Below are 27,885 nucleotides of genomic sequence, written 5' to 3'. Positions count from 1 at the left end.
CAGTGGCAGCCACATAGAGGTTGAAGAGGGCAGCAACTTCTTCTGTGAGAGTGCTTTTCTGAGGCCTTTGTCTGCTGCTTTCAAATGGCCTTGGTTTGGGCAGTGAAGCTCCTTCTCTTTTCATGGCTCTTCAACGTTCTCCCTTCCTCTCAAGGTTCTTTTGCTTCCTCTCACTTCTTCTACCTTCTCTCTGTTTCTCTTCTCTCTCTCTCTCTCTCTCTCTCTCTCTCTCTCTCTCTCTCTCTCTCTCTCTGTGGCTCTGTGCTGTGTGTATGTGTTTTTGTTTAGTTATTACTTGTTTTAGTAGTGTTTATTCTCTGTCAATGGGATCACTTGGAGGGCAATCTAGCCTCAGATGGTTTTTCTTTCTTGTTTAAATGAAAAAGTTCTTCACCTTGATGGGCTCCATTATGCTAAATTTTGGTATATGCATTACTTTGTAGCTTGTTTTTCTTGCACTAATCATGATACTTAGATGTGTTGGGTGGCTGCACTAAGTATAAAATATCAAAATGTGGTATTCTGAAGGCCTAGTTTTAATTTGGTTTATATAGACTTGTGTCCCTACAACTATTTTGTTTTGGTTTCAACTGTGTCCCAATATCACCCTTTCTCTTGGCTATATGCTTATGCAACATCTCTTTCTTCCTTCCCCAATTGGAAAAACCAATTAAAACCCTTCAAGAAATTGTAGAATTAAGAAGTTTGTGTTTCATGTTTGGCTTGCTAGTGATATACAAATTGAATTGACATAAAAATTTGGACATTATTTGATGCAGCGAAGGGGAATTTCAATGAATATAGGTACCCATTCATCAAGCGTGCAAGCACTTTCCCATCTGCCTCATCTTCTTCATCAAGTGGCCACAACAATGTCTATGACTACATAGTTGTGGGAGGAGGCACAGCTGGTTGCCCATTGGCTTCAACCCTCTCTCAGAAATTCAATGTCTTGGTGCTTGAAAGAGGGGGTGTGCCTTTTGCCAATTCCAATGTCTCATTTCTTCAAAACTTCCACATTGCTTTGGCAGACACTTCACCTACTTCTGCCTCCCAAGCCTTCATTTCAACAGATGGAGTCCTTAATTCTAGGGCTAGGGTTTTGGGTGGAGGCACTTGCATCAATGCTGGCTTCTATACTAGAGCAAGCACAAGGTATGGTGAATATAATTTTTTCTTGGAATTAAGCCATTTTTGGGGAAAATGAAAACAAAAAGGAATGGGTTTATTTTGAAGGTTTAGGTGGGGCATTTAATTGCTAACCAATTAAGTTCAAATAAGTGAAGGACAGCAAGAAAAGGGTTCATGATATATTATGATAGCTTAGTTTGGATGTATGATTTGGGTGGTTTTTATTTTTATTATATACATACATATATATATATATATATATATTAAAAGAAAAAAAAAGTGCAAGACTAGCTGTATTGGTGTATAAATATCAGATTATGGGTAAATAAATAGTCCTTTGCAATATCAGATTATGGGTAAATAAATACTCCTTTGCAATATCAGATTATGGGTAAATAAATAGTCCTTTGCAATAGGTAAGCATTGATTTGGACAATGAATGCATACCTTCCTTATGGTTGCTGCATTGCCATGTTATAGTATTATTGCCTTCCACCCTACCACCTCAACACCTCAACACCTCACCACCTCAACACCTCACCACCTCACCACCTCAACACCTCAACACCTCACCACCTCACCACCTCACCAACCCATTATTGTTTTGTTTTTTTTTTCCTTGTGCATTAATTTTTATAACAAAATAATTAAGTTTGAAAACATTAAGACCTATGTCCCACTTAAATTAATTACAATCCACATTTAGGGAAAAAAGAAAAAGAAAAGAAGAAGTCATTATCTACTAGATTACCATATAAAGAATCCAGCCTAGGATTATGTCACTTAATGATGTAACACATAAATGGTATAAACGAAAATGTGTGGCTATGGATCAACCTACACTGCTTGAAAATATGTCCAACAAAAACAAACCCACATGGATTTTATAATTTCCTCATTAGGGTTCAATGTATGGATGGTGACCATATGATATTCATGACAATGCATGTGTCTTGTACTCAATAATATTAAGACATTTATAATTTCACTTTTTTCTCTCTCTCTCTCTCTCTCTCTCTCTCTCTCTTTTTTCTTCTTCTATATATTAAATGCTAGTTGAGTTTGCCCATGTTCTAAATTAATTGACATTTTTATGAAGGGAGAGGTGATTAGGTGCTCTGATTGTTAGACTAAATGAGTGTAACATTTAAGGTGGCTAAAGCCATAGTCAATGTGGCTTTGAACCTATTGAAAAGTGGTCCTTGGTATTTCAAAGACAATACAAACCTATGACTTCTTCCCCACCTACCCATAGTTAGTTCTGTCCCTGAAACATTAAAAAAAATATTATATTAGTATATAAAACTCAAGTGATCAACCATTTTCTTTTCTGTGTTTGAAAAATTAAAAACTTTATTTATAAAACCAAAAAAAGAAAAAGAAATATTCAAGTTCTTTTGAACCCATGTCATAAAGAATGGACCCATAAAATGGTCATCCAAAAAGATTGGGTGTGTATGCTTAATTTTTGGTCTAAATGCAACCCAAAACCAGCCTTACCTGAAATTTGGGAAAACAGGCTTCCTTTGTTTGATGTTGAAGCTATATATTGTGGCATGTGCAGGTTTATAAAGAGTGTGGGATGGGATGCCAAGCTGGTAAATGAGTCCTATCCATGGATTGAGAAGCAAATTGTTTACCAGCCTAAGCTTGAGCCATGGCAGGTGGCTCTAAGGGACAGTCTTTTGGATGTTGGAATTTCACCTTTTAATGGCTTCACTTATGATCACCTCTATGGAACCAAGGTTGGTGGAACCATTTTCGACAGATTCGGTCGTCGTCACACCGCTGCTGAACTGCTGTCATCTGGGAACCCTCAGAAGCTTACTGTCTTGGTCTATGCCACAGTTCAAAGAATTGTTTTTGATAAATCAGGTAATGCTAGTTACATCTGAAATTTGACGTCAATTGGTCACATAGTTTGGAGCATAAAATCCGTTGCTAATTGTCATATATGTCAATTAATTCACATTTCATCAATTTAAGCTTTAGTTTTTTTGGATTTAGTGATTAAAAGAAAGATTTTTTTTTCTTTCATTAATATAGGGAAGAGACCAAAGGCAGTGGGAGTGATCTTTAAAGATGAAAAGGGGAACCAACATGAAGCAGTTCTTGCTGATAAGCCACAGAGTGAAGTAATATTGTCCAGTGGAGCAATTGGAAGCCCTCAAATGCTGTTGCTAAGTGGAATTGGACCCAAAGCTGACCTTGAAAAGTTGAAGATTCCAGTGGTGCTTGATAATAAGTTTGTTGGGAAGGGCATGGCTGATAATCCAATGAATGCAGTCTTTGTCCCTAGTAACAAAGCAGAAAAGCAGACACTAATTCAAACTGTAGGGATAACCAAGATGGGTGTGTACATTGAAGCTAGCAGTGGATTTAGTCAGTCCAAGGATAGTATTCAATGCCACCATGGAATCATGTCAGCTGAGGTAAGTAATTAACATATTGGTATTTGATAATGAAGCTCGAGAAATTGTTTCGTGTGATCCTAACACTGCTGTGACTAGTCTACGTGCTATAATGTGAATGGATTGGTAACACCACATGATGATGTTACGGTCACATTGAGAAGTTTCTCGTGATGCTCAATACTCATGAGATTCTCATGGATTTGATTTCTGTTTTCTCAGTTTCATGAACTGCATTTTGTTATATAACTTGCAGATTGGGCAGCTATCTACTATTCCCCCAAAGCAAAGAACCCCAGAAGCAGTTCAAGCATACATTAGGCGCAAGAGAAACTTGCCCCACGAGGCATTCAAAGGAGGCTTCATTCTAGAAAAAATTGCCAACCCAATTTCTAAAGGTGACCTTAGCTTGGTCAACACTAATGTTGATGATAACCCCTCTGTCACCTTCAATTACTTCAGCCACCCGTACGATCTTCAACGCTGTGTTGATGGAATCCGTGTAGCCACGAAGGTTGTGCAATCAGAGCATTTCACAAACTACACAAGATGTAACAAGCAAACTGTGGAGAAGGTGCTTAACATGAGTGTCGAGGCTAATGTTAACCTCATCCCCAAGCATACCAATGACACAAAGTCCTTGGAGCAGTTCTGCAAAGACACTGTGATCACTATTTGGCACTACCATGGAGGTGCTCATGTGGGCACTGTGGTTAGCCCTCAGCACAAAGTTCTTGGTGTAGACAGGGTCCGGGTTGTCGATAGCTCGACATTTTCTGAATCCCCAGGGACTAATCCTCAAGCCACTGTCATGATGATGGGCAGGTATGTATACATATGATCATATGAACAATCATGTTTGGGTGGAATTGCCTCCCCCTTCTTAGAAAGAAAATAAGTGAAATTGAAATTAATTTGTTATGTGTTGTTTGATATGCAGGTACTTTGGAGCGAAGATCTTGAGAGAGAGATTGGGAAGAGCAGCTGGTATATAATGTAAGGAAATAAGGCCTATTAGTCAGCAGGATGAGAGTGACTGAGGGTTAGTTGAAACAGTGTGTGATGTAATTTTAGCTGTTTTGATTCTTAGCAAGCTCTAATGTGTAAAAAATTGGCTTGCCGTGTGAAAATACATTTTATTCTATTTTTAAATATCTCTTAGTCTTTAATCTCAACTACTTTTCTCCCAAGAAAGGGAAAAAAAAAAAAAAAAGAACAAATACCTTCTGCTTGTTTAACCAAGAAAATTAAATTTATTTTGAGTGGTTTTCTTGTTATTAAAAAAAAGGATATATTAAGTTATATATCGTTTCTTAGTACTAATGATATAGATAAATCCTATATTATTTAATTTCTATAAACAAACCCAAAAAATAAGAGCTGGCCCTATTGAATTTAATTTTGATTATTAAATTACTTTAATGCCTTGTTGAATGTTTTTATGAGATTTTGGCGTTGGACTTGTTTTAAGAAATTGATGGTAATTTTGTAATTTATAGAAAGTTCAAAACATTTTTGTTATGTTGTAAACGAGCTTTGAGTATGTTTCTAAAATCCATTTCATGTAGGGTTTTTTTATAATTTGGGCCCCTATGTTTGGTATAATAATGAATCTCCCTTAAAATAAACCCTTTCTTCATATTTCTTTGCCCCCTTTTTCTTGGAATATCACCTTTCCATTACTAATGGTAAATCTATTTATGCCTCAAACTCTTTAGGGAGGTGCACTTTAAATGAAAAGAAGATACAACAAACACCAGTTTATGTGGCTTCAGAGCCATAATTTCATTGGAAACCCATGTTCACTCATGCTGCCTCTAGACAAACTTCTTAGTCTCTGCCAAAACTGCTTCCTCTTCCCTGTCCTCAGTGGCCCTGAACTAGAGTACCTCCTAAAAGACCCAAATTCCTGCCCCTCAACCTCAAGTCCCACAGGTGCACTTAAAAGATCTGATGTTGATGGTATCTTGGTGCCATGGCCAGCACCAAACCCCGGCAGCTCCTGCTCCTGCTGTGATTGTGAGGCTTCCAAGCTGCCACTATCTATATGAATGAAGAGATCATCTTGGCCACAACTTGTTGAAGCTCCTACTTCTTGTGTTTCTTTGAACTCGTTGCATACTAGCTTTAAGGCCTGCACAACCTCGCCCATGAAAGGCCGGTGAGATACTTCTGGTTGTATACACATTGAAGCAATTGCTGCTACCTTGGTCACACTATCCCATGAGATATCAGATGGCTTTAAGGCTGGGTCTATTATCATTTCTAGCCCCTCCTTGCTTGTGAGGAGTGGGCGAGCCCAAGCAACAAGGTTTTCTTGGCCTGGAGGTTGTGACAGGTCTACAGGTTTTCTCCCTGATAGAAGCTCAAGAAGGACTACACCATAGCTGTAAACGTCACTTTTCACTAAGAGATGGCCAGTCATTGCATACTCCGGAGCTAAATAACTGGACCAAGAAACAAGATAGAGCATGTTTATGTAAAACTAATAAGTTGCCATATTTATGTACGACTTGGACCACAAAATTCCATTAAGAATTCATTGTATCACCGGTTTTTAGACAACAGTCTGGCAACATAACATATCAAAAATGTCTGGCATACGTATTACTTGTATATATATATGTATGCATATATATATAATATATACTTGATGGTAAAGAAGTTACCCAAAAGTTCCCATAACATGTGTTGAAATATGTCTCTTTCCCTCTTCTAATGCCGCTCTAGCCAATCCAAAATCTGAAACTTTGGGTGTACAATCATATTCCAACAAGATATTGCTAGCCTTGAAGTCACGATGTATTACGCGAGGATTTGAGTCTTCATGGAGATAAGCTAAGCCCCTAGCTGCACCGAGGGCAATCTTTATTCTGGCATCCCAATCAAGCGGATCAGTTTCCTTGTCAATGCCTGAAAGAACACAAGAATAAGCCACTCATAATTCAAAGCTGTGTCCAATCATTTAAGCAACTAAATATCTAGCATTTCAACCAAACAAATGTTGAAGTATTGATGTAGAAATTAATTTTTTTAAACTTTTATCTACCATGTAAATGGGATTCAACACTCCCATTTGGAACAAGTTCATAGACTAGGCAGCGAGTATGGCCCTCAGTACAGATACCAATCAATTTAACCAAATTTCTATGGTGAAGACGGCTTAGCATCTCAACTTCCGCCAAGAATTCACGGCTACCATGATGATCTTCTCTCTTGAGAACCTTCACTGCCACCTCTCTTCCATCATCCAAAATGCCACTGTAAACAAGCCCAAAACCACCTTCTCCAAGTATTCTTGAAGCATCAAAATTATTAGTGGCTCTCTCCATGTCGTTCAAAGTGAAGGTTTTAGCAGATCCAGTATAATTCAGTGTGCCAGAACTCAAGGATGTTGATCCAGAACCACGCATGCTTCCGAACATCACCGACCTCGGAGCCCCTGTTGAGTATATTTTGTTAATATTCTGGAGTAAGTTCGAATAGTTCCAACTGTACTATGAAGGAATAATGATTAAAAATTAAAGGAACTTCCATTAACATCTCGCTATAGATTATATATAGTTGTGCAACATGCTCAAAATAAAATTAATGTTATAAGCTTGTTGTGAGTAAACTGCCTTAAGGTCAGGGAGAATTTGGCTGCATTTCAAAATACCTGAGAGTTTTGTAGGAGATGATGTCAAAGTTTGTGGAAACTTTTCCAGTTGATGTGAGTGACATGATCCACATTTCAGCAACAAAAGCCAGACAACTCCGACACATAAAAGAAAGGCTGTGAAAGATGATACAACAATCACAGCAATCATACTTTTTCCAAGCCCATCTCTTTTTCTCCTTGGTACATCAACTCCAAAAGGTTTTATTGCCCTTCCATTGTTGTCTTTTCCAGTGTATGGCCCATCATCTGTCGTAGAAATGCTTGAGGATGCTGAAGGGGGAGAAGGTGGAACACCTGGATAGTGAACATAGAAAACTTCATAATCTCCAAAGAGGGAAGGCTTTATGGAAACCTGTCTGCGCCAGAACTTTTCATAGATTTGGAATGCAGTAGTGCCATCAAATGTTATTCCTGTAGGCACCAAGTTAATGAGGACAGCGCTTTTTTCTAGCTGCTGACTGACCGCATCTGCTCCCATAATTCGAACTTGGCTATGGTTTAGTGCCACACTGGCTGCAATTTCTTCAGCCAGCTCTGAAACTAAAGGGAAGAATGTGTATATTGCAACACCTAGTTGGAGTTGAACTTGAATTGGCCGCACGCAACCGCAGCTTGAGCCAAGAGGTGTGTATGTTAATGGCTCTGTGCATGTGATTGATGAACAATCTACACGTATGTTTAAGCATAGTTACTATTTTTTGAAGATAAAAAATTGTGAACTATTTTCAAATAAAATAGAAAGGCAGAGTACATACCTTCACTGGGAGGTGGAGGTGGTAGTGCTAGAATTGGTGATGGTGGTGGCGCCTTTGTATTCTTCAGGGAAGAACCCACTGGAGAAACTGTAGGTGGAAAAACGGGCACTAGAAGAGACGAAAAAAATCACAACTTAATTCGAATCATAGTTAGGTAGATAAAGTAAGTACACTATGGTTAAAGCTACCAAACTGAAATGAGGCTTCCATACTATTATAGTGGCTTGTGAGAGTTGTTGGTGATGGTGCAGCTGCAGCCCAGCTACTTGTTGAAGAGAAGGGGGATTGAAGGGGGGAGACTGCAGGGCCTATACATTTCATAAATATTCTTCAGATAAATACATTTCATGAATGAACTGTACATCTATTGGTAAGACAAATGCCAAAGGTTTGAACCTTGTCGACTGTAAGTTGGTTCTGGAGCAGAGCTGTGGAACTTTTTGCTTTTGTGGTGATGCTTGTGATGTGAAATTGAAGGAGAAGATATAGGACCATGCACCCATTTCTTTGCAGGACCTTCAGAGGATGTAGGTGGAACAGCAATACTTGAAGGCAATATGGCACTATGAGGATGGCTGGCTATAAAAAGAAAAGAATCTGAATTAGTAATAGGAACAGGCACATTGTTTTCATTTGCTAGTTCATAGTTGGCAAATAAAACTACTTTTAGACTCCATTACCTTTATCTGGGGAGTAGTCTGAAGGCAATATGTGTTGGAATGCTTTTCTGGGAGGTAGTGCTACTAACTTTTCGTGTCTTTTCCAACCAAAGCTGAGAGGAGATTTAGGAGAGACGGCATGTTCTGTAGCATACAAACACATCCATTCAGAAAATAATTGCTCATAACTAGTTCTGAGGAGAGAGCAAAACCGCTATCTAACTTATCAGAAAACAGCTATTTAACTTATCATGTTGCTATTTCTCTTCCTATGAACTTTCTAGTTATCTACTACAATGTAGTAGATAACTAGAAAGTTCATGCAATAGGGTAGCGGGCTTTCGCACTTGGACACAAGTTTGTCAGCTTACTCTAGTTATCTACTACATTGTAGTTGACAAACTAGCGTCCCTTATGGGTAGGCAACCATGAAAGGGACCATGCTTCTGATGGCAGAATACTGGGCGAGAGGCTCTCAGAGTGCAATTTTGAAGTTACAATATTGACATTTATTTCAGCTGGAAAGGTGTAATTCACAATGTTGATCAAATCTTCACCTTTTATGAAAAGGACTAAACTGATAAATATTTCGGTGCTTCAGGAATCCTGTCACATTTGAGCAATAACTCTTACTGCTCAGAAGTTAGTATAAGCAAGTACAGGAAGGAACTGCTCAGGGCAAGTTATTGAAATTATGCACCCTTCCTCACTACATAATTTTTGTCATTTTCGAAATTAAAAATCCCCAGAAAATGACCAGCAGGAATGTGGCCCAGGGTTTCAGATCAAACTGATGAACTTCCAAGCTCAAAGAACAGAGTTATGAATAAAACCAAACACCATTGCAAGTGATCCAATTGATCGTTTGTGTTCCATGATCACTTGCAAAGGAAATGATATGATAGAAAGAAGAACATTGAAACATGAGAACCATTTGCCCTATTTCTTGATCACTGAAACACTTGCTTCAGAGAACCCAGATCCTCAAATTGGTTAAAAATTTAAATTAATGAAGAGATCATATTGTACTTGATCAAATATATTGAAGTATAAAAAAACCAACCCAGACACTAAAAATTCAAACTTGTTACCTGCAGATCCGTGGAATGGCAAGACACCAACAATCAAACACATTTGCACAAGCAGCAGATTCAGTTGCATGCCCATTTCATTAGCAGAGTCAGAGAAGGTGGAGCTCAATTCTCAAGATCTCTCAGCTCTCATCATTCAACCACAGAAGTGAGGAGCAGAAAAGGCAGAGAGAACAAACTGGCACAAGAGCACCCTGAAGCAAAGCATGGCCTTTAATGAAGCAACCTCATGGTAAGTTTAGAGGTACAGAGGCAGACCCACATATAGTACCAGAGAAGTAATGAGAGGCATTTTGAGTGAAACAACAAGAATGGATTAGGTGGGAAAAACCCAATTGCTGTCTTTTAGAGACTAATAAGCTCTTGAATTTGGAAAGCTTAGAGAGTTCTAGTGGAATTGTCCTTTTTGTCATGGGAGTGATTAAAGGTTGCTGCAACTGATCAAGCAAAAAGCAGCACACAGTCCACTTAAAAGCCGTATAAGTCCAAATTAGAAACTTTTCTGTAAGAAAGAGTAGGTAGAACACAAATAGAGGAGGGAGAGAGAGAGAGAGAGAGAGAGAGAGAGAGAGAGAGAGAGAGAGTTCCAAGATTAATAAAATTTTATTATATGGTTTGAAAAAACATGGAAGACACTGTATTCTTTTAATCTAATGTGGATATTCTTGATTTCTTTTCAACTAATTGAGGGCAATTATTATTCCTTATGAGTTTCATTCAGGTTTGAAATATGAAGGTGGTATGCAAAGGAATATGCTTGTTATGTCAAAGTTCCACTTCCAATAGCGATTTGTGTGACCAATAGGCTATATTCTAGATTGCTAGTGTTTCAATGGTCATTGCAAAAGACGACCATATGGTATAATGGAAAGTGTAGTATTTTCTTTATCGTGACATAATTAAATTGACAATCTAACAACTCAATATTCTTACGATAATATATTTAACGAGAAAACATAACTCATGTCATAAACATGTTTTATAGATTGACATAAAAATTAGTTAGTTGTTTTGTGTGGATGGCAAGCTCATTCCATATCAAGTGTCATGGGACCAAAATTTGCACATGCAAATATTGTGCTTGTGATGTTGCGTGTTCAAGTTTTTGTCCCAAAATACCCCACACCACATGACTAATGTGGCAAATTTGCCCACGCTGCCAACATTTGACAATTCAATGAGACTAATGTGCTCTTATAAGAATGAAAATTTTCCAAGAATTTTCAACACCAGATTGAAATCCCAAACCAACAAAAAAAATGGTATCAGAAACATCTAAACACATTGACATCTTCATGTACATTGCAAATAGATGGTGTTTCTATGAGCGACAAGCCTAAAAGATTTGGTAGTTGTTACTTGTTTAGGTACCATGTGCTGTGTTGGCCATGGCTGCCATATTTTCCATTACATAATTGACCGTTCTTGCTATAATTGGCGTCAATCACTCACCAGATTTACAAGTCTCTCGTATATGTCGGTGGCATTGACTGTCGGTGAAAAAAAAATTTCAAATTATTTATTATTATTATTTTTCACTCTATTAAGACTCATAGGCAAGCACCAACATAAAACTTTACGTATCCATAAGGTTGATTTGTGAGGTTTCAAGCATAAGAACAAATAAAAAAAATTCATATAAAACAATGAAAGTAGGAGTATTATTGATGATGTCTTCCCAACATATATTTACTTAATTACTAGGTAAATATGAGATAATATACCTAATTATTAGGTAAATATAAAATAATGTACCTAATTACTAGGTAAATATAAGATAATATACCTAAATATTAGGTAAATATAAGATAATGTACCTCATTACTAGGTAAATATAAGATAATATACCTAATTATTAGGATAGACAATATGATAATTATTATCATAAAAATTAATTTCTTACCTTATTTAATTTTCAAGGGCATGACGGGAATAACTAAGTAATTTAAAAATGAAAAAAATAATATATAAATATCAAAAAATCAGAAAAATGGATGTAATCATACGTGACACAAAAGTTAAAGGACTTGGATCAACAACAACAACTACGAGGATGGCATCCAAATTCTGTTTTCAATTTTGGACTTATTCTATGACGGTACCAAGTAGCGTGATTGAAATTTACATCTTAAGATACAATTTTGATGACTGCACAACATCATCATGTCACATTACGTTACAATTATACAAAATATTTTCTCGACAAATGCATCCACATATACCAGGTCTCTCTATTTCTCTCAATCCTTAAACCTAATTAACTATAGCCTTGTCAATTGTGTTACCACCTCAATGATAATGGGACATATTTTCACACTTTATGATATTGACATAGAAATTAATCAAATAGCTTTTTGTCGTCCATGATGCTTTGCTTACACCTCAATAAGACACTGTGGTTGCTATTTCCATTTCCTAGTGGTTTGTCAAAATCAACCATAGATGAATGGACCTCTTCTTAGCATTAGCCACCAAAAGATTATTAATATTTAATTTGCATTGACCCAAAGTTCTTAAAGTATAATTAGTTCGTTTTGAATCGTTGGGCTGGTTTTAAACTTCTGTGTTGTTTTTTCTTGACTTGATTAGTTAGGTATTTTGTCATAGTGCACAAGGGAAGGGACGTGTCGTCGGTTCGAGTTTGACCTCAAGTAAATTGCGAATTAATTAATGTAAATCAAGTGGGTTTTCTTCTTGGAAACCAATTGATTATGGACTCAAACAACTTGATCCAACCTTTTATTTTGGGCTAGTTTGATGGTTTACACGTTGAGTAATTGACTTATTTCTCAAGCCCAATATGTATTTTTTTTTTCTAATAAAAAATGGTTTATTCTTTTTTGGGTTGAAGTGGAAAATTGTTTTAAAACAAGCAATACAACATTAGAGGTCTTGGAGGAGAAGAGGAAGGAGAAAGTATGTCTTCCTCACTGTAATGTTGTTGATAGAATGGAGAGGGGTTTCTAAATATATATAGCGAAGATAGGTTATGGTTGTTTGGTTTAGAGTTTAAATGTCGAACAAATTGGATTTAAGATTAGTCAATGATGATTTTGTTTTGTGGTATTTAATTTACAATTTGTTAGAATAGGTGCTAAGTTCAAATCTCATGGACGTTATTTTAACCAACAACATGTATGTAATTTAAATTATATATACATAAAACCTCTAACACATGATATGTTTTAACTAGACGATACTTGTCATATATAGTCTGGCACATAGACATTCCGCACCTAAGAGCGGCCTTGGGATAGTTCAAATAGCGCCACCGCATAGCCCCCAATTTTTAAAGGCCACCAAACATATTTTACTTGTATATTATATATTAATATTATAGATATTTTATATATATATTCCGGCACGCAGCACATTGACACAATCTTGTGTTTGGCTGGTTTGGTTTCAAGTGCATTTCTATTCATTTAAGGCCTTTTCAAGTAGAAATAAAGTCCTTGGGTGTGCTTTTTTATTCTTTACAAACTTTTTTATTCTTTGTAAAAACATATATATATATATATATATATAATCCATTAGTATATATACCATCATGCTTTCACCTCCAATCAACACCAAAAGAAAGAAAAAAAGTTAATCATCATCATCATCATTCATCAATCTCTCTTTGGCTATTTTGTTCAATCATTAAAGAATTGTTGTTTTTATTTCAAATTCAGGAATTTCAACACCAAAACATGAATATCCTAATTCCTAAATTCATAAAGACGACTCAAAATTTGTGCCTTTGTTGATGATGAATTTTCTTTATATAAAAATAATTGCTTTATGACATTAAGTTATGAAAAATTATTATTTTTACTATTTATGTATTAAAATATGTGAGAGTCTCAGTTTAAATTTTGTATAAGATCCTCAAAATCTCAAAACCAGCCATACTCCAACCCAATTAAGCTTTGAGGCATTTCTATTTCTCATGTACATCAATCAATCTCGTGGTAACAATGACCCATAACCTTAGAGCTGTTGCTAATGGAAACCTTGACCTAGTTATTTGGGCAAGAAATACCCTCCATCATGAATTGTCGGTGATGATTAATAAACCTCCTTTTCTAATGAATCTTTTCCATCATTTGTAAAAAAATAGTATTATTATAATTTATAACAAGAACTCTTACCTACTACCATCCATCAGCTGCCACTAGTTGTCATTAATTAGTTTCAGCTAACCACTTGCTTAATTATGACTTAATTAACAATCTCAATGTACATTGGATGCTCAAGGTGATTAATATTAGTTTAATGTGTTTTAATCACAAATCTATTTTTAACTAATTCATATTTTTATAACCTTTTCCTAACACAAAGATTTGACTCCAATTGTTTTAGTTTGATGCTATCTACCATCGACCGGACAGTTAATTTTTAGCTAGAGTTAAGACAGATTATAAAGTGCGGATTAAGAATTTGTGTTAAAAAAGGATTTCTAGCAGTAATCAAGTAATTACTTCCAACGAATTTACTGTTGAGTCTTTGTTTAACGAATGTGCCTCTTCGCTTTGTGAAGGTAAATCTGAAATTTAATTAGGTTTACGGTTGAGATTAATTCAACGATGCCTTTTTGACACTGGGAACATGCTAAATTACAAGGAAAATGATATATTTGTGCTTGCGAATTTTTGTACATGCATTTTAACACACAAAAAAGGTGATGGATTTGGAAAGGTTGAGAGAGGGAAAGTCTTTGCACCATCAAACCCACTTTGGCGTAAAGTTTTGGCCAAGCACTAATCATCCCAAAGGGGAAAAACTGTCGGCTCAAGATTAATTTGATTGTTTTCTAATATTTTTCATACAGAACGACATTAGGGGGGGAAATTGAACCTAGATTTAGGATACAAGGATAAATAAAAAAAATTAAAAGATATCTCGAGCTACAAGTACCTTACTATTATTTTTAATATTAAAAGATCTCGAATTCGATTTTTTCAATTTTTTATTCATAAGAAAATGTATCAAGTACACACTAGAGTGGTTGAGGGGGTTTTCTTCGGTGGAGGAAGTAAAGGGATTTGGGATGAATTTTTTATTTATTAATTTCATATTTGGAAGTACAAAACAACAACAAAATAATTTGACTCGTTAATGCATGAATTAAGAGAACAATAAAAACACCAAGGACAGATGGATAATGTTCAACTAAAAGGAAATAAATTACACTATGGAAGTTGGGGGATCAATTAATTAGGTGGATCTTTGACTTCCATTATTCAATCATGATTGGAAAAACAGAAAGGTTAAAGTTCGTTGGACATAAATTACAAGTTGCATTGCGAGTGCAACTATTCTTGTTGGGTTGCCCGTAGAAAAGAAAAATAAAAAAATTAACAATTTTTTCATCCACAACAGACTCTCTAAACTACCTTTTTAGATAAATTATAAACATTTATTAAATACACATTGTTGGTATACACAATATTTTTTAAAATGTTTAATCACGTATTTTATCATACTTAAATTAATTATAAAAGTATATGATTGTATTTGTTGTGAAAATAGAATCATGTGTGCGACAATAATATGTCACATGATTCAATCAAGTGTCAATAATAAGTATTATAGATAAAGGGCCGGTCAGGAGTAAATTAACAAATATACAAGCTTGACCTCTTCTTCATGATTAATAACTGTACCAGAAGCCAAGTCTTGCAACAAGGTTACATATAAATACGTTATCAGGGGAGCTTCAATTCACGGATATTTGCAGTGCCTACTTTGTATTATATTCAATAATCTGAATTATCTATTTTTCATGTATTCCTTTAAAGATATCAATTCAAAAAAATCTCACTTTAATTCAAAATTATTTAATGACTCAATTAATAATTATCATTTTAGTTTTTTCTTGAAATATCGGGTTCGTTTATTTGATGAGTCATAATAAATTATTATTATTTTTTAAACACAAGGGCGATAGTATTTTATTAATGAGGAAAAAAGGGGTAACATGTACAAAAATCGGGCACAAGCCCTAGAAGATTTGACGAGTACTATACACCAAACGAAACGTAGTGGTCCTCCTCAACCGCAAGCCGGGAGGAGAAACCTTGCCTCAGATAGAGTCCCACAACAACACCCCACCACGCCCCTGGTCCCCCTAGGAGCATGGCCGTAAAAAACTATAAGTTACACTCCTCATACAGACTCTCTAAACCACCTCCTTAGATAAATTTTAAACATTCATTAAATACACATTGTTGGTATACACAATCTTTTTTAAAATGTTTAATCGCATATTTTATCGTACTTAAATTAATTATAAAAGTATATGATTGTATTTGTTATGAAATACAATATGAATATAAAGTGAGCCCACAAATAATTATTTAAGGGATGCCTACATGTAAAAGAAGTAGATGATACATCTGTGTCGTGGAAAAATTGTCCTCCACTTCCATGATGAACAGTGGACATCATCTTCACACGTGTGCCATGCGCAGCTCTGTGTGTGTGAGAGACTCAGTCCAAAAGCAGGTGAGATGGAGATCGATATCTGTATGTTTGGTTAATTTCATCTAGGCGCGTGTGATGCACTCTATTATTGCCAAATTTAATCAATTAAACTTAATTAAACATGTTATTTTTGTCTCTTACACATCAATTATTCTTTTCTTTTTTGGAAATCAGCATCATCAATTCTTCTTATATTCCCATGAAAGAACAATGTACCTGCATTATTCAATAGACTGACTAATTATATATTTTAAGGGGGAACAAATACATCAATTCATTCATGAGCAAGCGTGATGATTTTTTCGGGAAAAAAAATGTAAGACAATTTATTATCTTAGTCCATGAAAGATGATCTTCTAATCCTAAGAGGACTGGAGTATTTTGATCAATTAGGGAATAGAACTTAACCTTATGAGATAAACACTTGAACAGAGCTTATTAAAGTATAACACAAGTGTTAATAGGATTTCTAATACAATATGGATTGAAACAAACCTAGTCTAATGTAGGGGTGGGCACTCAAACCGGCAAACCGGAAATCCGAGCCGAACCACACCGAACCAAATCGGAAAAAAACCAAGTTGACCAAAAAGTCAAAAACCGGTCAAAAACCGAACCGGACCGGTTTGGACCGGATTCGGATCAGGTTCCATGTCTTCAAAAATCGAACCGGGCCGAACCGAACCGGTGAAACTAAAAAAAATAATAATTTCAATATATATTTATATTTAATGCTATATTTTTAATTTCACTAAAAAAAACCTAATATTTATCCAAGTTCAATGTCAAAATATCTCTCTTTTCTCACTTTAATATTTATTAATTATATGAAATTGAATAATTTGTTAATTTTCAAGTAAAAAAATAATATTTCAGTTGAGAATTGTATTACAAAACAATTTAAAAAAATAATTTTTATAATCCGGTTCAAAACCGAACCGGAACCGGAACCGGACCGAAACCGGTTCAAACCGAACCGGACGGTTTTTGAATTTTTTAATTAAAACCGAACCGAACCAAACCGCATGAATAGTATCGGATCGGTTCTAATTTGAGGCAAAAACCGGTCCAAACCGAACCGTGCCCACCCCTAGTCTAATGCAAAAAGGACACTCGAATGCTTCTTGATAGGCAAGGCGTTCGAGTGATGCATGTATAAATAGGAATCCCTTTCATTGCAGCAAATACACTCTCAATATAGATTCTCACATTATCTAAGAGACAAGAGAATATAAAGTGCTGCATAGGTGAAAAAGACTCTTTAAAGATTCTCTACAATTAGTATTATTGTATAAAAGCTTAGTACAGACTTTAAAAAAAAAAAAAAAATTTCATTTTGGATTGAACAATATGCAAGAGGCGTAGGGCATCGATAAAGGTTATAGGAAAAAAATCCAAAGTTACAATTGCAAGTTGCAACGAACTGATTAGATTCAAGTACAAATTCGTCTCATATAAGAAAATACAAATCTGTTCACCACGCGCCCATGACAAGTGTGGGCATGATCTAAAGATTATTAATTAGGCTTTTGGTTATAATGTTGCTATCTCCCTTCCTCTCTCTTTACCAATTGCCATTCCACCTTGCATCACCACACCCCCTCTCTCTCTCTCTCTCTCTCTCTCTCTCTCTCTCTCTATAACACCTACCTTTTTTCTTTACTCTCTCTAGGCTCCAAAACAAGCCCCAAAACATCTCTCTCTCTCTCTCTCTCTCTCTCTCTCTCTCTCTCTTTCTGAACCAAGCCAGCTTTATCTCCTCTCCCGAATACAAAAGCAAACACTTTTGTCCCTCCCTTTGTCTCTCAAAAAAAATTATCAAACACCTTCTCCATCTCTCTCTCTCTCCTACACAAACACCATGGCAGACAGAGTCTATCCTACAGCGAAACCGGCTACCGCGGCCCCCGCCACAGCAGCCAACCCCGCCTTCCCCGCCACTAAGGCCCAACTCTACAGCAACACGCGCCCAGCCTACCGTCCCCAACCCCACCACCGCCGCCGCAGCCGAAGCCGCTGCTGCTCCTGCTGCCTCTGGATCATCTTCCTCATCCTACTCCAGCTCGTCATCGTCGCCGCCCTCAGCGCAGCCTTCTACGTCTTCTACCGCCCCCACCGCCCTTCCTTCTCCGTCACCTCCCTCAAGCTCCAAACCTTAAACTTCACCACCAACTCCCACCTCACCTCCAGCTTCAACCTGAACATCACCGCTCGAAACCCGAACAAGAAACTCGTGTTCATCTACAACCCCATGGCCATCTCCATCTACTCCAACGACGTCGACATCGGCGACGGAATCATACCTTCCTTTGTGCATGGGAAGAAGAACACGACGCTGTTGAAGGCAAAGATCGCGAGCAGCGGGAAAGAGCTTCAGAGCAGTGAAGTGAGTGCTTTGAAGGCTGACATTAAGAGCAAAAGTGGGCTGCCATTGAAGGTCAGGTTGGACACTAAAGTGAGAGTGAAGGTGCTTGGGCTGAAGACTCCAAGAATTGGAATTAGGGTTAAGTGTGAGGGGATTAGGGTTACTTCTCTTCCAACTGCTAAAGCTCCTGCCACTGCTTCTACTTCCAACGCTAAGTGTAAGGTTGACGTTAGAGTCAAGATCTGGAAATGGACCGTGTGAGGGGAAATTGAATTTGCAAAATTAAAGAAAGAAAAGGAAAAGAAAAAAAGGTGGGTGATATAATTTTTTGTTTTGTTTTCTTTCAAAGATTTTGTATTATTTGTCTTATATTTTTGTGAATTTAATTTTGTGATTATTTTTTATTATGTTTTGTTAATGGAAGAAAGGGTGGTGGTTGATATTGTATATTGTGTTAGAAAGCAAGTTGTTAAGTTGTTGTATTAAGAAATTGTTTGTGTATTAGCTAGGTATTATCTGTTTCAAGATGTATATGATCACACTTTTCCATTTAGTCGTATTATATGAACTGTACATGTGCAAACATGTAGTTTGGGAAAAAAGTCAAATACTCTTATAGATGCGAAAAGAAAAAGGAAATTGCTGAGCCTAGTAGCAGTGTGGATTTGTAACTAAATAGGGTATTAAAGTGATTAGTTGTTTGATTAAAATCTTCTCGAGTGAGTGGTGGTTTTGAGCTATTCACCTTGACCTTAGGCAGGTGAAGTCGGACAAAGCACAGTCCTTATCGTCGGGTTAGTAGAGTCCCCAACCACAAACGGTAGGTAGCAAACCACAAACTCAACTCCTTTTTCATTTTTTTCAGTCTCGCATTAGGCCAGATCTTGATATTTGGATTCTTTCGTGGGTAAAATATATATTCAGAAAAATAAAATTGGGTTTTACATACAGTAGTTTACAAAAATGAAATAAAAAGATGGAAACAAGTTTTTTTTTCTTTCTTTCAGTTGTGGGCATTATTTTGCATTTTCATGTCAGTTATGCCAGGAAAAATAAGCAATTTAGTTCAGTTTGTATTTAAGTTTGTGTAATGTGCAAGTAAAAATTTGATATTTGTGTCGGTGGGCGCGGCTTCAATAATTGAATTTTGAAGTTTGAACAGTGAGGATGGGCCCCAAAAGTATTTTTCTAGGTAAAAGGAAGTGCTTTGGCCTGCCGTGCATGTTGTGTTTGGAAACATGGAAAGCACTTCCTCTGCTAACAATGACTGAATAGCATGTGCTACAAATATGTCATGACTGTTTCATCATTCATGGTCCAGAAAAAACGTAGACTGAAAACAAATGAATCATTGCCGTATCAGTTGATATCCAAAAATTCATATATCATTAGAAATTTAAATTGAGGCAAACGTTTACACACGTATATAGATTCATATATCATTAGAAACTTAAATTGAGACGAACCTCTACACACATATAGCTTAGTTATGTTTTGTACAATATACCAAGTTGACTTGACAAATGCACAAATTCATCATCAATAGCAAATTCCCTCAATGGGTATAACCTAGTAAGCACTTTGTTGACCAATTTTCACTACCCATAAAGAATCCCATCATTCGTGCAATTTCATCCAAAGTTTCTATTCGTTTACCATCTCAACTAATCACTTAGTGTATCGTACAATTCTTTTTTATTGGAAGGAAAATTCACTTTGTATATAGAATCCACATTTTCTGACCAAGGAATCCACATTCACACGACCTGTTTTGAGATTGTAGAAATAACAAGACTACATTACAAGCGATGTTTATGACCAGTAGATATAATAAAGCTGGTGTTTGGTGACGAATGCTAATAATAATTGTTACCTTTGATTGTGATGTGCAAGAAGAAGCATTATCGCCACTAATTATAAAGTGCTTTATCTTATCAAACAAAGGTGGTGTTTGGTGACGAATGCTAATAATAAAAATACAATGATCTCATATGTAGTGAATGTCGAGCATGGTGATACATCTAAATCATTTTTGGTTGTGATGTGACTATAACATGTTTATTTTTATCGATACTTTATAAAATCTTCACTTGTTCATAGTATATAACACATAAATTGATAACACCAAACGAAGACTTACTATCATACAATAATTTCTCTTGATGATGATACATTAACATTACGAGAAAAGCAAAAAGGAAATAAAATAACAGAAGACCATTGGTCATAAATCTCAAGAGGCCCAATATGCCTCAACAGGCTTATAAATCTTAATTGCAAGCCCAAACCCAAATTTACTCATTCTAAAAGGCTAAAACCCTACTAAAGCCCCTGACTTTCAAACCCAAAACACTGTTTTTCTTTGCAGACGCTCATCACCCTCATCAGTGTCTCTGTGAGTGCAATTCCGGCCATGTATCGAATAGCTTCAAAATTAGCGTCTTCCGTCGCTTCTTCGACTTCCAGGAAATTGGTAGCTACTAACTTTCTGTTCTTTTTTGCTCACAAATTCCATTTTCATTCATGGCATTTCATACTATTTTGCTTTACATTTCTTCTTTCTTGAAACTCTTCTGGGAAAGTTTGCGGAAAAGGGAATGTTGCATTTTTAGTGTTCATGCTATTATTTGGTTTCTGGGAAATGAAACATGAACTTAGTTTCGCACTGTCATATGATAAGAAGCTCAATATGACCACAAAGTTTGTAAATTTAGTTTGGTTTCTTTTCCTGCATTTTCTTAAAAACCAAACGGAGCATATGGTTATATTTGAAGGATCATAATTTGATTGATTGATTAAGTTGGGTGATTTAATATGAAAGACTCCAAGTTTTCTGAAATTTCTTTATTGAATGTTTTTTGTTCATCAATGCATTGCTGACTGATGGTTATGAACTTTTTCTTTTGTTGGTTGTTGATGTGATTTGGAAAGGTATGTAGTAGGGTTATATGTAATAGGAATTATGTGGCAAAAGATATCAGTTTCGGGGTTGGGGCTCGCGCCGCTTTGTTGCAAGGTGTCTCTGAGGTGGCAGAGGCTGTCAAAGTTACAATGGGACCAAAGGTAATGGATTAATATTCTTACATTTCTATCTAGGTATTTTTTTTGTTTTTTTGGTCATACTTCATTAATATAATTTCCCGTGGAGCTCAATGTGTAATGGACATTTCTTTACTAGTATAAATATAAGTTGCATGAACAAGGAACAGTAGTGAGAGCCAAATCTCTTGTAGCTGATGGTTTAAGTGAATTCTTTGTAGTCCTAGATTTGATTTCTTACAGCGAAAGTGAAATGAAAAATCACTGAGGTTTTATCTTTTGTCTCATGCTGGTTGATTGATTCAGGGTCGATATGTGATAATTGAGAACAGTCACAAGGATCCAAAGGTCACAAAGGATGGTGTTACTGTTGCAAAAAGCATTAGTTTCAAGGGAAAGTACAAGAATGTGGGTGCCGATCTTGTGAAGCAGGTTGCTAAAGCTACTAATACTGCTGCAGGAGACGGTACTTCTTTCTCAAATCTATCTCATAAACATAACTAAATTTGAGGTTAAGGAATAGGCCTCCTGACTCAGGGACTTCACTTTAGTTGCACAATGGAAGCTCAAATGTCAAAATTGGTCATGTAAATTAAAATATTAAAGTCTTTCTCGGAGAGGTGTTGATCATCGTATTCCAGGTACGACTTGTGCAACTGTCCTGACCCAAGCAATACTCACAGAAGGTTGCAAGTCAATAGCTGCTGGGGTAAATGCAATGGATTTGCGCATTGGTATCAATATGGCAGTTGATGCTGTTGTTTCTGATCTGAAAAGGAGAGCATTGATGATAAGCACACCAGACGAGATTACACAGGTGATGTGACTTCTTGGAAAAAAAATGTTGAAATCCCAAACCATATTATACAGATCCTCCTATGAGGACAGGAAATAGATGGGGATGTACTTTAAAAAATTTCTTTAGTTTTGGTAATTGATAAAATCTATTTCCTATAAGTTCAGTGAAAGTTGTGCTCTTTATAAGTCTCGTTAACTACACTTTATCTTGTATGACGGGTCTTTCCATAGAAACATGAGAGCAGGGCAGCCTTTCGAAACATGCTGAGGGTATTATTATAGTTTCTCCATTGAAATACCAATTAAAGCTTAGGTGAATGGTTTGAAGTGTTTGTGCTCATGCATAATGTTGATTGCTCTGACTGGATTTTCATATGACAAATAAGTTGCACTACATATCTCAATCATTGTTTTATTGGACATTCCGGCTTGAATAATATTATGAAATAGGTTGCTACTATTTCTGCAAATGGTGAACGAGAGATTGGAGAGCTGATAGCAAGAGCAATGGAGAAAGTGGGGAAGGAAGGAGTCATTACTGTTGCTGTGAGCATTTTTTATTTTTATTTTGTAAATTATTATGTTTGACAAACATGTGAGTTGTTTGTTATGGTTCCTCAAATTTTCATATTTTTGTAGGATGGGAATACTTTGGATAATGAATTGGAAGTGGTGGAAGGGATGAAGCTAGGCAGAGGCTACATTTCTCCTTACTTTATCACTGACCAAAAGACTCAGAAATGTGTAAGCAGAAATGTGGATTAGTTCCTATTCCTAATTATGATACAACAAAGTCAGCACTAAATATTTGCTAATGGATTATTGTGAACTTTTGCTTGTCTGTATATTCCTTAAAAAGCAAATTTACTTTATTTATTTATTTTAAATATCTCTTAGCACCAGAGGTCTGAAAATATTTCAACCTGGCCATATTTACCCTAATATTCACGGACTTAACTTTGGTCTTGGACTCTTGTGACGGTCCTGTTCATGTAGTTGCTTATGTATTCTCGCCTTTATTGAGTTGAAGGTTTATGCTTTATCTACCTTGTCATCAGTTTATATATATGTGGTCATTTTGTGTTTGTTTCTGCCATAGTTTTAAGGCTACTCAATTGTAAACTTTTGTAAAAAGGAACATGCTGTCTTTATTGTTTTTTCTTCTTTCCTTCGTGCTTGATCTTTATTTCACCAATGTAATCTCTTAACTTATAATTTAATTTGACCTGAAATATGGAAGTTACAATTTTCATGTCTGCAGGAACTGGAAAACCCACTGATCCTCATTTATGAAAAGAAAATTTCGGACCTGAATTCACTTGTGAAAATACTAGAGCTGGCAGTAAACGTAAGTAGCATGTTTCTGATTGTTTACCTTTTATGTTCAACGGTGAGTAAATAATCATTTGAAATATAGATAAGATATTCATCTCTTGTTCCTCTTTCCATCTAATTTTAAACAGAAACTTAGACCACTTCTTATTGTGGCCGAGGATGTCGAAGGTGATCCACTGGCTATGCTAATACTCAACAAACATCATGCTGGGGTTAAGGTGTGCTTTTGACTTACTGTGCAAGGTTCATCATGCATTGGATGATACAAGAAGCATATGTTGTTTCAATTTCAATTTCAATTATATGAGTTGGTTGTGAAATACTAAACATTTTGATAGCCAAAATGTGTCATCTAGAGGCAGCATGGTGTTGGTAGATATGTCTTTATCTGAGAACATGTAGAAGAAGACATTTATACATCTACATATCTCTTTTGAGAACATGTATCTCTTACCCAAAAATAAATAAATTGTATTAATCGTATTGGAGATGCATCTCATCATAGTGTGAGAGAAGAAATATCAGTGATGTAGATATATCATAGTGTGAGAGAAGAAATATCAGTGATGTATATATATATATATATATATCATATATGTTTTCATGCATGCATGGCTGCATTTCTATATACGTAAGCATTTCTGCATTTTTTTCTTGGAAGTGTGATTTATTATCTGCCTAGAAACCCTAAGGGATTGTTTTGAATGAAACCATATGAGTTGAAGAATTATTATAACATGAAAGGAAATTGTTTGCAGGGAACTACAAAAAAAATTAAAATATTACAAAGTATATCTCTTAAACTAGGGTCCTAAATTTTTGCTTACTCATATTATGAATGGATGAATAGTGTATTGTTTTGGCGAGTATCTATACATATGTTTTACGTTTGATGTTTTCCAATTAGCATGATGTTTTGACATAAATTTTGTACTTTTTCATTTCTACATGCACTATTGTGACAAGTGGAATATTGTTAGGTTTGTGCTATCAAAGCTCCTGGTTTTGGGGAAAACAGGAAAGCTAATTTAGATGATCTCGCCGTTCTTACTGGGGGAGAGGTAATACAGTTTCAAAGCATTATATTATATACATGACTTGTAAGTTGTAGTAGTGTAATTATGCATTCGTTATACAGGTTATTACAGAAGACCGTGGTTTAACTCTTGACAAAGTCCAGTTTGAAATGCTTGGTACTGCAAAAAAGGTGTGCATTTTCACTGCATGATATGTTTTACTTATATGTGTGGCAAATCATGACCAAATTTAAAACAGGTGACTGTCTCTCTTGACGACACCATCATTCTACATGGAGGTGGGGATAAGAAACAGATTGAAGAAAGATGCGAGGAGGTTTGCCCTTACATAGATTTCCCTTTTCTAATGTTGTCAGTTAAACTTCTATTGATATATTAGTCATATGTATTTCTTGTACATCTTATTGTCGATTATGTGAATCACAGTGTGTTTTTTTTAAGAATTATAACTCGATGTAAAAATTTGAATATGTCCTTAAATTAGTTATATGCATGTAATTTAAAATTTTCCGCAAATTCTTGCACATGATTAACAATAACCTTAAGCACTATTTTTATTCATCTGGTTCTACTGAATGATACTATCGTTCACTAAATATTTATACAGGCATAGGTTTCTCTCATACTGAACAGAACTCTATTTCAACTCAACTGAAATGAGCGACTGTTTGGCCCCCTCTTCAGGGGCATCATTTCTCTTTGTCTTTGTGTTTTGGAATGCATGCTTTAGATCCAAGGACTGCCCTATGGTAAATCTTGTATGCTGACAATGACAATGCAAATTAAAGAGTCAGGTTGTTAGAAAGTTACAAAGCAGTTATAACAACACTGCTGCTATTGTTCCAAGTCAATCCTTATCTTGTGTAACAGAAATACGTTGCATGTTGTTTTAGAAAGTCTTATTAATTCGTCTAGCAGGAAGTAGTGTGCCTTTCTAGGTTCACACCTTTTAATAATAGGTGTCTTTCTTCCCCCCTGCAAATTTACTTTTTTTTTATTGTTGTGTATTTTCCCCACTGGAGTAAGTCCTAGCTTAAGTAGTCTTGGAACAAACAACTGATTTTCCAGTTAAAAAGACCCAAAAGATTTATTAATTGCTGAATATGAAGATCCTTCAGAAGTGTTCCTCAAGTTTTTTTTCTTTGCAAAAGAGCCCAGGTTTCTCATATTGTACTTCCTGAAACCATCTGTAAATTTGTAAAATATTTGCTAATTCTTAATATTTGCTTAGAGTTGTTTAGCTTTATTCATGATTAAAATAACTTTTATGAATTTTAAAGAGAGACCATGACGAGGGTTCAGGTAGATCTGATATTATCAACCGATAAATTAGAGAAAGCACTGTCGAAGGTTTTTGAGCAGTCTATTAACACTAAATATATTTTACAGTTGAGAACAGCAATGGAGAAGAGTACCGCCATGTTTGACAAGGAGAAAGCACAGGAGCGGCTGTCAAAGCTATCTGATGGAGTTGCTGTTTTCAAGGTATGTTATTCACCTTTATGAATTGCTGTCATGTGTTGCGTATTTTATGCTCTTAGATACTAACATATCTTTTTCTTCTAACAGGTTGGAGGGGTTAGTGAGGCAGAAGTCGGGGAAAGGAAAGATAGGGTAACAGATGCTTTAAATGCTACAAGAGCAGCTGTGGAAGAGGGTATTGTGCCAGGTCGGTTGATTTTGCCATTTGTCAGTCAAATATGTTTTCATCTCTCCCCGCATAATAAAAGCATGAGTGTTGTCTTTAGGTGGTGGTGTTGCTCTCTTGTATGCTACAAAAGCTTTGGATAACCTTCAAGTGCAAAATGAAGACCAAAGAAGAGGAGTACAAATAATCCAGAATGCTCTTAAGGTTTACTTCAATTGAGTCTCTTGGCATTTCTTTTTGGGGGTTTATTTTTGTAAGTTTTCCTGACGGTGTACATATTGTTTACTTGGAATAGGCACCTACGTTCACTATAGTTTCAAATGCTGGTTTTGATGGTCCACTGGTTCTTGGTAAATTGTTGGAACAAGATGATCCTAAATTGGGTTATGATGCGGCTAAAGGTTGGTTTTTCATTTTCTATGTTGTTTTTCTTTATTTCAATACTTACATCTTGGCCAACTTTATGACATTTATTACCTGTTCTTGAGCTCTATCGTTTCTAAACTATCTTGATTTTGTTGTTATTTGGTTTGATTGATTAAAACGAAGGATTCCGTCTTTATGTTGGCCAAGTTGAGTTGTTCTTAAACACTTTCCTCCCAATTACAGATGAAAAGCACTTGAAATATGTTCATTATATAACAAACTGATATCAGAAAATAACTTTTGAGTTCCTATGCTTGCTTTGTTATCATTTTTCATCGTTCCGGTGAGATCTTATCAAAGTTTCAGCTTCTGAACTTATTCGCAAGTTTGGCTATTCTAAACATTCTCCGCTTCTTTTCCTGCCACTTAATTGCGGTGCTTGTGAATAGGGGAATACGTTGACATGGTGAAGGCTGGAATCATAGATCCTCTGAAAGTCATTAGAACCGCCTTGGTAGACGCTGCCAGGTGAAATGGGTGGTCTGTTTTGTGATAAACGCTTTTGTATGTGGTGTTCTGCTATCTCAAACCGGTATGCGTTCTCTTTTGCAGTGTTTCGTTGCTGTTGACTACAACTGAGGCAGCTGTGGTGGACAAACCAAATGAGAAAAAACCTCCCAGCCGTGTGCCAGATATGGATGCTTTGGGAGGCTACTAACTTGTAAAAGTCACTAAATTGAACAGCAACATCATGGAGTGTGTTATGTAACAATATAGGGCCTTGTGTTATCTATTTTTCTAGAACAATAATTATTTTGATACGGGAATTCAGTTGTCGATATTGAAAGGCAATGGCAATTCCACAAATCATTAATAATATTTTAGTTTAACAGCAACATCATGTGGAACTGGTGAATGATTCTCTACTGAAAACGTACTCATATTAGTTATAGTTAATCTATTGTAATAATATAACATAATTATGATTCAGTATGTTGAGTTTGTGATCATGATGATTTGACCTAGTGGCGCTCCATCTTTATTTTGTTTGAGGAGATCAAATTCAAATCTTATGGAGGATGGATGCATTAAATGAAATGAGATACTATGATAAGTAA

The 27,885-nt window shown here is 35.9% G+C and overlaps 4 protein-coding genes across 4 annotated transcripts; 3 read left to right on the top strand and 1 right to left on the bottom strand.

Annotated features, from left to right (window-relative positions):
• LOC117620748 (protein HOTHEAD) lies at positions 1-4,717 on the top strand. Its single transcript, XM_034350934.1, has 6 exons — positions 1-154; positions 780-1,155; positions 2,696-3,006; positions 3,178-3,563; positions 3,799-4,367; positions 4,483-4,717. Exons 1-6 carry the CDS (start codon positions 85-87, stop codon positions 4,535-4,537), a joined length of 1,767 nt encoding a protein of 588 aa, XP_034206825.1. The 5' UTR covers positions 1-84; the 3' UTR covers positions 4,538-4,717.
• Positions 4,718-5,160: 443 nt separating this feature from the next.
• On the bottom strand, positions 5,161-10,239 carry LOC117620747 (receptor-like serine/threonine-protein kinase ALE2). Its single transcript, XM_034350933.1, has 9 exons — positions 9,709-10,239; positions 8,639-8,761; positions 8,355-8,537; positions 8,171-8,266; positions 7,959-8,066; positions 7,201-7,869; positions 6,592-6,984; positions 6,212-6,455; positions 5,161-5,989 (listed from the first exon to the last, which is right to left on the bottom strand). The coding sequence occupies exons 1-9, from the start codon at positions 9,782-9,784 to the stop codon at positions 5,314-5,316; spliced, it is 2,568 nt and encodes an 855-aa protein (XP_034206824.1). The 5' UTR covers positions 9,785-10,239; the 3' UTR covers positions 5,161-5,313.
• Positions 10,240-17,807: 7,568 nt separating this feature from the next.
• Positions 17,808-19,112, top strand: LOC117622059 (NDR1/HIN1-like protein 13). Its single transcript, XM_034352574.1, has 2 exons — positions 17,808-17,931; positions 17,995-19,112. Exon 2 carries the CDS (start codon positions 18,041-18,043, stop codon positions 18,803-18,805), a length of 765 nt encoding a protein of 254 aa, XP_034208465.1. The 5' UTR covers positions 17,808-17,931; positions 17,995-18,040; the 3' UTR covers positions 18,806-19,112.
• Positions 19,113-20,896: 1,784 nt separating this feature from the next.
• On the top strand, positions 20,897-27,719 carry LOC117621532 (chaperonin CPN60-like 2, mitochondrial). The gene is made up of 17 exons (XM_034352080.1): positions 20,897-21,017; positions 21,476-21,607; positions 21,890-22,049; positions 22,225-22,400; positions 22,832-22,927; positions 23,021-23,125; positions 23,643-23,729; positions 23,845-23,934; positions 24,697-24,777; positions 24,855-24,923; positions 24,992-25,069; positions 26,143-26,238; positions 26,323-26,422; positions 26,502-26,605; positions 26,697-26,802; positions 27,217-27,295; positions 27,380-27,719. The coding sequence occupies exons 1-17, from the start codon at positions 20,958-20,960 to the stop codon at positions 27,483-27,485; spliced, it is 1,725 nt and encodes a 574-aa protein (XP_034207971.1). The 5' UTR covers positions 20,897-20,957; the 3' UTR covers positions 27,486-27,719.
• The last annotated feature ends 166 nt before the right edge of the window (positions 27,720-27,885 follow it).

Source organism: Prunus dulcis, chromosome 3, assembly GCF_902201215.1.
Source record: "Prunus dulcis chromosome 3, ALMONDv2, whole genome shotgun sequence".
NCBI lineage: Eukaryota > Viridiplantae > Streptophyta > Magnoliopsida > Rosales > Rosaceae > Prunus > Prunus dulcis.
Note: the sequence above shows the minus strand (reverse complement) of the source record. Positions and strands in the feature narration are given on the sequence as shown.